The sequence below is a fragment of the Rutidosis leptorrhynchoides genome, chromosome 1, assembly GCF_046630445.1.
Source record: "Rutidosis leptorrhynchoides isolate AG116_Rl617_1_P2 chromosome 1, CSIRO_AGI_Rlap_v1, whole genome shotgun sequence".
Classification (NCBI taxonomy): domain Eukaryota; kingdom Viridiplantae; phylum Streptophyta; class Magnoliopsida; order Asterales; family Asteraceae; genus Rutidosis; species Rutidosis leptorrhynchoides.
Window position 1 is genome coordinate 1,839,710 of NC_092333.1, and position 12,870 is coordinate 1,852,579.

Below are 12,870 nucleotides of genomic sequence, written 5' to 3' on the forward strand. Positions count from 1 at the left end.
AAACCTTGCTACAACACTTATAGGCAGTGTACCTAATCGTAGAGTAGTGTAGTTTTTTAGTAAGTCCGGTTCGTTCCACAGGGAATCTTTTTAAACAAAGCTTAACGCTATATTAGTTTACTTTTATAAAAATACAAATATATATATAAGTAATATTATTATTATAAAGGGGGGTTTTTACCGTTTAATGACCGGTTTGTCGATTTTAAAACTTTAGTCGCAGTTAAAACCAAATGTAAAATATTAAAAATAAATACAAGACTTAAATTAAAGCGTAAAGTAAATAACGATAATGAAATTTTGAATAATAAAAGTGCGATAAAATAAACTTGCGATAATTAAAAAGTACGATAATTAAAAGTGCAATTAAATACAATAACAATAAATAAAAATGCGATAATTAGAAGTGCAATTAAATATAAAATAAAGGAAATTAAATATGAAATAAAAGAATTATGCTTATTTAAACTTCCGTAATCATGATGTTTGACGTTTGATTTTAGTTTTATGCCCATGGGTTAATTGTCCTTTGTCCTGGATTATTTAATATGTCCGTCTGATTTTTGTCCATAACAGTCCATCAGTCATAAATATAAAGTGCGAGTGTCCTCGTCAAATTATCCTTATACCCGAAGTTAAATATTCCAACTAATTGGGGATTTAAACTGTAACAAGATTTTAATACTTTGTTTAATAATTACACCAGGATGTCGACTGAGTGTAATCCAAGGTTTTAATATTTTGTTATCAATTATACCAAGTGTCCTTGTACATAATTTCACCCCTGTTTTAATTATTCTAGTGGCTATTAATCCATTCCCGTGTCCGGTTAAATGAACGATTATTCGTACATATAAATACCCCGCCCATCGTGTCCGATCGAGTGTATATGGTAATTTATAGGGACGCCCAATTGTAAATCTTTATATTAACATTAACAAACTATCATTTAGTTAAACAAATATAAAGCCCATTAATAGACCATAGTCTAATTTCCACAAGTGTCGTTCTTTTGTTCAAACCCCAATTATGGTACAAAGCCCAATTACCCAATTTTAGTAATTAGCCCAACATCATGATTACTTCGGATTAAATAAGCATAATAATAACTTAGCTACGAGACATTAAATTAAAAAGGTTGAACATAACTTACAATGATTAAAAATAGCGTAGCGTTATACAGACAGAATTTCGACTTACACCCTTACAATATTCGCTAACATACCCTTATTATTAGGATTAAAAATTAAAATTAAAATTAAAATATAAATTATATATATATTTTTACGTATATATTGAGAGAGATAGATATTAGATGTTATATAAAATGATCAGAATTCGGTTGCTTTTATAGGGAGTTTCAAACTTTGGGGCTCCGCGACTCGCGGCATTTTTTGCCTTCAAACTCCGCGAGTCGCGGAGTTTGTAAATACAGCTCACACAATTTGGAGTCTTTCTTGCCGACGGTTTTTATTTATTTATATAATATATAAATAATTATAAGAATTATTTAAATATTATATTATATTTATGTGCATAGTTGACTTGTAATTTTTAGTCCGTTGCGTCGAGCGTTGAGAGTTGACTCTGGTCCCTGTTCCGGATTTTCGAACGTCCTTGCGTACAATTTAATATCTTGTACTTTGCGTTTTGAATCTTGTACTCTTGTAATTTCGAGACGTTTCTAATCAATAATTGGAACCTCTTTGATTGTCTTTTGTACTTTTGAGCTTTTTGGTCGTTTGTGTCTTCAATTCGTCGAATCTGTCTTTTGTCTTCACCTTTTATTATTTAAACGAATATCATTTGTAAATAGAACAATTGCAACTAAAAGCTTGTCTTTCTTGAGGAATAATGCTATGAAATATATGTTCATTTTTAGCATTATCAATCTTCCACAGCAAAAATACTTTCACTCCATCTGTTTGTATATAAGGTTTTGACTTCAGTTGCTTTTTCGTGTAATCTACACCCAACAACTCAATTCAAATATATTTGGTTTAAGGAACCAAATGGGTTTAAGATGCCAAACAGGTTAAAAGTTGGCCAAAAGTACATTCGACATGTGCAAACGATTATACTATTCTATTATTGTATATGTGAAATAATAATATCCGTTATTGTAACCAAATGTTTTAGAAGTGAGATATTATCAATTTGAGGTTCTTAATATATGAATTTTAAAATGTTATGTTCAACCCGACCGACCTGACCGAGGTGTATTTTCTTGATTCAAATCGTGTATGCACCTTTTTTGCCCCCGGTAACGAACCATGTTAACCAACTTGCTCAAACCACCCATCTTACCACCCGTAAATAAAAAAGGCTGATATTTCATCTTGAGTTGCTACAATAAGGAAATATGAGAAGAGTAAATTTACCCAATACATATGGCTTGGTAAGACCTCAAAATGAATCTTCACGAGGGGTGTAACTATCATGCTTGAGATATGTCCGTATACACTTCGTGCATATAAGTTTACATCATGGCGCATGTTTTCACCAAACACTTTTAGCAGCATGAATGGTCTCCAACAACGACCAAGTCATGTCCCACGTTTTACTACAAAAAATATCACAGCATTATGTGAGAAAGTCAATGTATTTTCTTAAACTCACACACACACACCAAACTACAATTGAATAAAACATAGATATAGCTTCATATAAAGTATAAACTATATTTATAAATGTTACTGACCCCTTGTTCTCATCGGACAATGTACTACTTGGTAAGAAATCATACGTTTCCAAAAGCGTAGGAGTCACAGCCACCGCTTACTCGATAAATGACATACATCAACCTGAAGAAGAATTTAAATGTATATCACCTACGACACTCCAAAATGAGGGATACGGATCCGTGATGGCACTATCACCCTTGATGATAATACTTAGAGAATGTATTTTTAATAATAACTCAAAACACTTAACACTTACATGAACAGTATTAGGCTTGTACAATTAATTCATAAATACATAAGTTCGTCAATATTTAAGGGGATGGAAATAAAGAAAGGGATAGATTCAAAAAAATAAAAATAAAATAAAGAAATAGATTTCAAAAAACAAAAGAAATGGCTAGATACCTACAATATGACCGGTATTAGCACTGATTTCCACCCGTTTGGTCGCTGCAAAGAAACATAATTCCTTAATGTAGGATAAAAAAAAATATAAGTGTATGCCTTGAATAATAAATTTCAAATGGAATAGGTAAAACTGATTCTATTGTTTAAATTTGTTAAGAATTACATTTACCATAACAGTGAGTGACTACTTAAAAATTGAAATGGAATATGATATAAACAATACAGTTGCAGTTTGCCTTACTTCAGATAAACCTCTTTCACAATACCAAAATTGAGAGCTTCAAATGTACTACCATCGTTATCTTTTACAAGAAACTATGCATTAGAGGTGATAAATGAGCAGGTACAAAGATTTATTGCATGGCCGATTCAGGTCAAAATGAATAAGTTTTGTAAAAGTCCAGATCAGGAAGAGAATGAGCAACAAATCGATATAAGTTTAGAAACAAATCAGAATGGTTAAATTACTACTCAAGTAAGGTACCTAAAATATGATGAGAATGGGTAATCATTGCAACAACTTTAGTCAGGTGCTCAAAATATTTAATAACCAATTTGATATTCAAACATAATATCACAACATAAATACCAAATTGTCAAAAAGACATTTTGACAAATCAAGTTTACTAAACCCCGTTTGACACTGTACCTTATCCGCTGACCCGCTCAAGTTGCCACCAAGAGTTATCTCTCAATAAGATCAAGTTTATCGTTTTGCTTCTGATGTTTCCTGTTAGTAAAAAATAGAGGCAAAGCTTGAGCAAATAAAGCAAATCTACAATCTGTAACAAATATACATTTGTACAAATTCAAATGGGATGAAAGTCACCAAGTCATCAGGTACATGTATGATGCTTTCATGGAAAATCAAAAATTACCATTAGAATACAAACTTTAATTAAATAACTCTGAACTTTTACGAACCCGAATCTAGATCTAGAAAAACCATGACATGAGATTATCAAAGGTAGTGACCTCTACTCTCTGCATGACATCATGGTTGGAAGCTAAATACTCTGGTCCTACAACAATCTGGCAAAAAGATCTTCTTACCAAGCTTAAACTTTTCACCAATAACATGATCCATCATAACTTAAATCGAAACAGCCCAAAAGCAAAAATATACAAACCTAATTTCAAAAAATCTAAAAACAGTTTAAAATGAGTTTTTATGTAATTGTCATGAAGATGTATTCTAGTAAGACATCAAAAAGCTACAAACTTTACTATTTAAATGGTTCAAATCCAATCAACCATTCATAAATGTATTAAGATAAAATATGTAACCCTACCGATACAATCTGAAACCCTTCGTTTATCATTATGAAGTCAATTACAATCCGTCAACCATTTGTAAATGTATAAAGATTCAAGAATTATGAATTTTGAATGTTAATGATTCGACATTTTCTTACCAATAGAGTAGCATAAGATACTGGAACTTTCACAATATAAACAACATCACTTATTTATGTCCATCATTTGTAATGAGAGCATAAGATATTGGAACTTTCACTTACTTAAATTTGAGTCATTAGGCCTAATCATATAATTTACCAAACAATATTCATGAAAAACAAACATATACACGTATAAAACACAAACAAAAATTAGCAACATATTACAAAGATATTCAGAGGATAAAAAATTGAACGATTCATACCATCACCCACCTTCGGGTCTTCAACCCAACGTTAATCAGAGAAGGCAGAAACCTAACCTCCCAAACTTTAAGTAAGCATTTGTAAAAGATGGTCACCATGAAAAAGTCCCAATTTTAAAGACTAACCGGTTGTTAGAGCGTCATTATGTACAAACGGATGCAACATCACAGACATATGCATCGATTTGTTAGGACAGACTTGAAGGTCTGAACACTAATAACCTTGCTTACACGATATTCATAATAACGAAACCATAAATTCTGAAGTCTACAACCTACCACGTACATCACCAAAGATTAATCATTAACACTACTTATTCAGACATTTAATCGAACATGTGGTAGGCATATAACCAGATGGACATAATACAACCTTGAAACAAAATTAAATAGCCAAAAGAATTTCAGCAACATAAACAAAATTTTAAACATAAAAAACAAAAGTGAAGAAAATTGTACCTGTATAAGAATCACGATGTAGCAATTTGTGAGACCTTCAAAGAATAACGATGGATTAAAGAAAATGATGAAATCGAATTTGTTTGGATGGAGCGTATCGATTGGATGTGAGGGTGTGTTTTTTGTTGATTGCAAAAACCCTAGAAGAAACTGCTCTGATCACAGACTGAATGCCGATTTAAATTGGATGATAACTGCTCCATGAAATATTGAGGAGAATGAAACTGTTAACCCTAATTAGAAGACACGCGTAAGATGTAGAAAATTAGGGATTTATTTAATTCAAAATTATGAGAAAAAAGAATTTGTTGAGGATGAATCTGGAGGTTACACGTGTCTGAATTATGTATGAGATTTATAAAGATAAAAGACAAAATTAAATAGCCAAAAGAATTTCAGCAACATAAACAAAATTTTAAACATAAAAAACAAAAGTGAATAAAATTGTACCTGTATAAGAATCACGATGTAGCAATTTGTGAGACCTTCAAAGAATCACGATGGATTAAAGAAGATGATGAAATCGAATTTGTTTGGATGGAGCGTATCGATTGGATGTGAGGGTGTGTTTTTTGTTGATTGCAAAAACCCTAGAAGAAACTGCTCTGATCACAGATTGAATGCCGATTTAAATTGGATGATAACTGCTCCGTGAAATATTGAGGAGAATGAAACTGTTAACCCTAATTAGAAGACACGCGTAAGATGTAGAAAATTAGGGATTTATTTAATTCAAAATTATGAGAAAAAAGAATTTGTTGAGGATGAATCTGGAGGTTACACGTGTCTGAATTATGTATGAGATTTATAAAGATAAAAGACAAAATTAAATAGCCAAAAGAATTTCAGCAACATAAACAAAATTTTAAACATAAAAAACAAAAGTGAATAAAATTGTACCTGTATAAGAATCACGATGTAGCAATTTGTGAGACCTTCAAAGAATCACGATGGATTAAAGAAGATGATGAAATCGAATTTGTTTGGATGGAGCGTATCGATTGGATGTGAGGGTGTGTTTTTTGTTGATTGCAAAAACCCTAGAAGAAACTGCTCTGATCACAGACTGAATGCCGATTTAAATTGGATGATAACTGCTCCGTGAAATATTGAGGAGAATGAAACTGTTAACCCTAATTAGAAGACACGCGTAAGATGTAGAAAATTAGGGATTTATTTAATTCAAAATTATGAGAAAAAAGAATTTGTTGAGGATGAATCTGGAGGTTACACGTGTCTGAATTATGTATGAGATTTATAAAGATAAAAGACAAAATTAAATAGCCAAAAGAATTTCAGCAACATAAACAAAATTTTAAACATAAAAAACAAAAGTGAATAAAATTGTACCTGTATAAGAATCACGATGTAGCAATTTGTGAGACCTTCAAAGAATCACGATGGATTAAAGAAGATGATGAAATCGAATTTGTTTGGATGGAGCGTATCGATTGGATGTGAGGGTGTGTTTTTTGTAGATTGCAAAAACCCTAGAAGAAACTGCTCTGATCACAGATTGAATGCCGATTTAAATTGGATGATAACTGCTCCGTGAAATATTGAGGAGAATGAAACTGTTAACCCTAATTAGAAGACACGCGTAAGATGTAGAAAATTAGGGATTTATTTAATTCAAAATTATGAGAAAAAAGAATTTGTTGAGGATGAATCTGGAGGTTACACGTGTCTGAATTATGTATGAGATTTATAAAGATAAAAGACAAAATTAAATAGCCAAAAGAATTTCAGCAACATAAACAAAATTTTAAACATAAAAAACAAAAGTGAATAAAATTGTACCTGTATAAGAATCACGATGTAGCAATTTGTGAGACCTTCAAAGAATCACGATGGATTAAAGAAGATGATGAAATCGAATTTGTTTGGATGGAGCGTATCGATTGGATGTGAGGGTGTGTTTTTTGTTGATTGCAAAAACCCTAGAAGAAACTGCTCTGATCACAGATTGAATGCCGATTTAAATTGGATGATAACTGCTCCGTGAAATATTGAGGAGAATGAACTGTTAACCCTAATTAGAAGACACGCGTAAGATGTAGAAAATTAGGGATTTATTTAATTCAAAATTATGAGAAAAAAGAATTTGTTGAGGATGAATCTGGAGGTTACACGTGTCTGAATTATGTATGAGATTTATAAAGATAAAAGATTATATAATTATAAAATATTTTCTATATACATATTGTATACGGAGTAATATATTTTCTCTATCAAAATTAATAACAATAACAATAGTACAATACGATGACTTCTCCTTTTCCTTCATCGATATGGTTGTCATCTTTATCTTCATCACCAATTAAATCAGATGATTCATCTTTTTTTTTTTTTTACGTCTCCTTTAGTCCAATTGATAGACGCATTCTTGTGCCATAGTTATTATTTTTGTTTGATTTTAGACTGAACTCATGGTGCCACCAACTAATAGACACATTCTTGTGTCGTAGATTCTGTTAATGAGGCGTTTAACTAGCTAATTCCAATTAATAGACACATTCTTGTGCCATAGGTATTATTTTTGTTTAGCTGATTCCAATTAATCCATGATATGCCATATGAAACTAACCAAAACTGCATATTTGCTAAATGGCAACAGCCATATCATACATTACAAGGTATATTACATTAAGTCTAGCAATAACAGTATTCTAAGTATGAACATGTTAGGAGACGGAAGGTCTATGTTGGTCAAAGTGATCAGAGACATGCTATGTAAATCGGGATGATGAACCGGGACCGCGACCCAGAAGCACACCACCATTAGCTGTCCCAATTTGGAGATACACGAACAAACAGAGACATAACACCCACATACTTGAATCCAATTACTTACCCGGACGACTTGAAACTAAGCTGCTTCACTCGAGACAAATATCTAAAGAGACAAATATCTAACCATATCGAACTCTCCGACTTAGTAAAATCCCATTATTCAAACAACATCCAAATTATAGTGTTTTTTTCTGAAATATTATCATCATCCAGATTTAGGTAAGGATGAGAGAGGTGAAAAAGAACTATACATAAATAGAGAAGTTAATTTTGGGGAGAGAAAAAGTAATTCTGAGTAATAAATATAAATAATACTCCGTAAATAAGTAACGATAAAAGAAAAAGGGAATGTTGGAGACAACTAGTAAGTAAATGACATGTGCATCCAGATGGCCTCATCAGTTTGTGAGATCTTGTTTGTGAACATAGCATTTCTCTATACAAATATTCATTTGAATCTATAAATTAAGCTGAAATCAAAGAGATCAATGAGAGCGTGACATGTGATGCGAAATCACATGTGATTGGAAAAAAATTTCAAAAAAAAAAAAAATTTAGAAAATAAATATTTTTTAAAATTTTTTTTCAAAATTTTTCTCAAATTGTTTCCTACAATCACATATGATTAACTGCACAATCACATGTGATTGAATTGTACAATCACATGTGATTGGATTTGACATGCATAATCACATGTGATTGGATTTGACATGCATAATCACATGTGATTGTAAAAAAAAGTTCGCAAAAAAAAAAAAATTTTCAAAACAAAAATTACGAAATTTTTTTTTTTTGTAAAAATTTTTTTTTTTTAATTTTTTTTTCCAATCACATGTGATTTTCGCGCCACATGTCGTGCTCTCATTGGTCCCTTGGATTTCAAGCAAATTAATTGATGCAAGTGATTACAACTCTATTATTTCATCGGGTAAATCCCATTACCCAAAAAATGAACTCAAATTATATTCTATGTGAGATATTTTTTTTTTCTTCCATAAATTAAAGGTTACTTCCAAATTTGTTCATCACATTCACCACAGCCTTCTTGAGCAATGTCATCTATTTGTACGCCAGTATCATACACATGACCAATTTTCCAGTCAGCTGGTAACGCGCTTTTGGCCCAAATCCACTTTCCGTCATAGCCGGAGGTCACCACGAGGCGGAGTTGTAATGGTCCAGCCGGAGCTCGACTAGTGTCCCAAACAGCCCCATTTATTCTGGTCATATAAGTCCAGATTGATGAATCAGCCTATCAAAAATAAAGTCAAACCACAATCAAGTTAGAGAAATGCACAAGTTAATTTGTATTGGGAGGTTATATATATATATATATATATATATATATATATATATATATATATATATATAGGGGCAGGATCAATGGGTAAGTAACCAATCGGGGGGAAACGGGGGAAGCAATTTTTTTTTTTTCATTTTTTTTTTAATTTTTTTTTCCGGCATCAAGATCACACAAAAATATGAACATTTAGAAGAGACACTTCGTGATGAATGTTATTATTTAGGCGGGAAAACGATCGACAAAAATAACATTCAAGATAATATTGTTCGTGAAGAATATGAACGTTTTTTTTTTAATGTTTTGTGAAGTAAAATTTAGCCCGATTTAGAGTTTAGGGTTTAGGGTTTAAGGTTTAGGGTTTGGTGTTTTGGGTTTATTCCATAAACTCAAAATACCAAACCCTAAACCCTAAACTCTAAACCGTTCGTGTTAAAAACTCAATCTAAATCTAAACCCTAAATCTAAACCCTAAACCCTAAATTTCTAAACCCTAATATCTAAACCCTATTATCTAAACCCTAATATCTAAACCCCAATAGCTAAAACCTCAAAATACGCTCGAAAAACACGATAATTGTTATATATTACTTCTTCGAGCGTTTTCCCGCCAAAATAAAAACATTTATCACAAAGTGTCTCTACTAAATGTTCATATTTTCATCTCATCTATAATGTTCGTGAACAAAGTTTTTTCAAAAACGAAAAAAAAAAAAGTTTTTGCTTCCCCCCGCTTCCCCCCGAATGGTTACTTACCTCTTGATCCTACCACTATATATATATATATATATATATATATATATATATATATATATATATATATATATATATATATAGGCATGATCAATGGGGAGGTAACCAATCGGGGGAAGCAAAAAAAAATAATTCGTTTTTTGAAAAAACTTTTTTCACGAATTATAGATTGGATGAAAATATGAACATTTAGAAAAGACACTTCGTGATGAATGTTATTATTTTGGCGGAAAAACGATCGACAAAAATAACATTCAAGATAATATTGTTCGTGAAGAATGTTAACGTTTTTTTTTTTTTCCATGTTTTGTGAAGTAAAATTTAGCCCAATTTAGAGTTTAGGGTTTGGTGTTTTGGGTTTATTCCATAAACCCAAAACACCAAACCTTAAACCCTAAACCCTAAACTCTAAACCGTTCGTGTTAAAAACTCAATCTAAATCCTAAAACAAAACCCTAAACCCTAAATTTCTAAACCCTAATATCTAAACCCTATAAATAAGGGTGTTCATTTTCGGATATCCGAAATTCGGATATCCGAATTTTCGGATATCCGAAAATTCGGATAGTGAAAAACCCCATCCGAAATCCGAACCCGAAATTTCGGATACCCGAAATTTCGGATTCGGATTATCCGAATATCCGATATTTTTTAAGAACTTCGAATATTTTCGGATAATTTTCCGGATATTCGGATAATTTTCGGATATTTCGGATATTTTTCGGATTTTTTCGAAATTTTCGGATATTCGGATATCCGAATATCCGAAAATTTTAAAAACTCCATCCGATATCCGAATCGGAAAAATCGGATATCCGATTTTCGGATATCCGAATTTTCGGATATCCGATTTTTCGGATATTTTTTGATTCGGATTTCGGATAATTCGGATTCGGATATTTTGAACACCCCTACCTATAAACCCTAATATTCAAACCCTACTATCTAAAACCTCAAAATACGCTCGAAAAACACGATAATTGTTATATATTACTTTTTCGAGCGTTTTCCGGCCAAAATAAAAACATTTATCACAAAGTGTCTTTATTAAATGTTCATAGTTTCATCCAATCTATAATGTTCGTGAACAAAGTTTTTTCAAAAAACGAAGAAAAAAAAATTTGCTTCCCCCCGAATGGTTACTTCCCTCTTGATCCTACCACTGTATATATATATATATATATATATATATATATATACCTGAGCAATGTCAACGCCCACAATTTCAGTTTGACCTCCTTGATACAAGAATTTGAGAGCAAGATAATTAGGCTTTTGAGTAGACTCTTCTTCAACTCTCACACTCAAGTTCTTGCCTTGGTAGTTACATGGAACTCTGTTTTTTTTTTTACATGACAAAACAAGTTATACTCATAATAAACTTGTCATCACGATATAATATAGTCAACAATAATAATTGTAACCATATACGTATAGTTTATACTTTGTTTGGTAACAAACTAACATTAATGGTCTCTAGCCAATTAACTACTGTAGTATTCTAATTCAAGTCGAGTAGCTTCCAAGTTCATGCAAGAAGCCATTCATTCATTCATAATAAATATATGAGGTATAATTTAGGACTTGTCTTCAAGTGTACATATATATGCATGCTACTTTGATAAAGAAGCTAGCTGATCGAAGTGAATGATGAGTTATAGTTTATGCATGTAGTATTGTACTAATGGCAACTAAAAATAAAACTAATCACCTTTTATATTCCACATCGGTAACACCAAGTTTCAACAAGTTTTGGGCCATACCCTTATTAGCCATGGACATGAAGGCTCTGCCACTCTGAACAAAATCTGTTTCATTGTTTTTATTTAAATCAGTTACTATCACTTGAGTCCCTGCCTTAGTGCACAGATTACCATCCTTGCATCTCACCTGTTAATTATAATTCTAGTTGTATTCAATCATACACACAATTTGATTTGATGTTAATTAAAATTAAAAGACTAGCTTAAGAATCAAGAATGTGATGATATGCAAAATTCCAACCTGGAAACAAGCCCCACAACCCGAACCGGATTTGTATATCTCAGGAATGGCAGCAGCAAGGTGGCTACCATAGATGCTAGTAACCGATGAACCATATCTACACGCTCCAGCTGCATTATCATCATTTTCATAATATATTTAATTAATTAGTGGCCACTAGATTAGATTATAGATTATTTCAAGCAAATAATATCATCCATCATTTAAGTGGATAAATTAGAACTCTTAACTACAATTAGAAATTCACATGGGTCATGATGAATGCTTGGTCATCAGAAAAAAAAAAGTATGAAAACAATTCTGTGGGTTTTTTAAAATTATCAAGAATTTTTAAAAAAAATATGAATTAATTAAGAGAGTGATACATGTATAATTAGAGATGTCTTACAAGAAAGGGATGAAGATTTAGAGAAGAAAGCAGCTTTACTTTGATGAAGACATCTATCACAAGCATTTGTTGTAGAAAAATAAATAGAGATGAGAAATAGATTTAAAAGTAAGCAAAGATTATTTTGGAGTCCCATTTTTTTTTATTTGATTGAAGTTTCTGTTAGTGATTTGGAGAAATGAATTACATTACATGTGTATTTATAGCTAGCTAGGATTATTTTGTTGATGAATCATTATATACTTAAATTGTTGATTATTGGTGGCTTATTTTTTATTTGGGTAAGAGACGCGTAAGAAGAGATGGATGCCACCTCAACACGGTAAACCATAAAAAAAAAAAAATAATTGCAAAATAATACTACTCCGTACTGTATATGCAGATCCTAATCCTAATCGTCATGTGGATATTTCATTAA

At 31.6% G+C, this 12,870-nt stretch overlaps 1 protein-coding gene and 1 long non-coding RNA gene across 8 annotated transcripts; both read right to left on the reverse strand.

The window, feature by feature from the left end:
- Window positions 1-1,244: 1,244 nt before the first annotated feature.
- On the reverse strand, window positions 1,245-5,380 carry LOC139855271 (uncharacterized). 6 transcript variants are annotated; one of them, XR_011761391.1, is made up of 5 exons: window positions 5,215-5,380; window positions 3,742-3,822; window positions 3,090-3,134; window positions 2,702-2,804; window positions 1,245-2,563 (listed from the first exon to the last, which is right to left on the reverse strand). It is a non-coding gene; the product is annotated as an uncharacterized lncRNA (long non-coding RNA). The 6 variants fall into 6 exon arrangements; XR_011761392.1 differs by lacking the exon at window positions 5,215-5,380 and having other exon boundaries at window positions 3,094-3,134; window positions 3,742-5,203; XR_011761390.1 differs by lacking the exon at window positions 5,215-5,380 and having other exon boundaries at window positions 3,742-5,203.
- A 3,413-nt stretch (window positions 5,381-8,793) lies between these two features.
- LOC139855289 (expansin-like A1) lies at window positions 8,794-12,638 on the reverse strand. 2 transcript variants are annotated; one of them, XM_071844528.1, is made up of 5 exons: window positions 12,492-12,638; window positions 12,065-12,174; window positions 11,772-11,950; window positions 11,261-11,396; window positions 8,794-9,259 (listed from the first exon to the last, which is right to left on the reverse strand). In XM_071844528.1, the coding sequence occupies exons 1-5, from the start codon at window positions 12,586-12,588 to the stop codon at window positions 9,014-9,016; spliced, it is 768 nt and encodes a 255-aa protein (XP_071700629.1). In that variant the 5' UTR covers window positions 12,589-12,638; the 3' UTR covers window positions 8,794-9,013. The 2 variants fall into 2 exon arrangements, with proteins under 2 accessions (XP_071700629.1, XP_071700627.1); XM_071844526.1 differs by having other exon boundaries at window positions 8,795-9,259; window positions 12,453-12,638.
- Window positions 12,639-12,870: the final 232 nt, after the last annotated feature.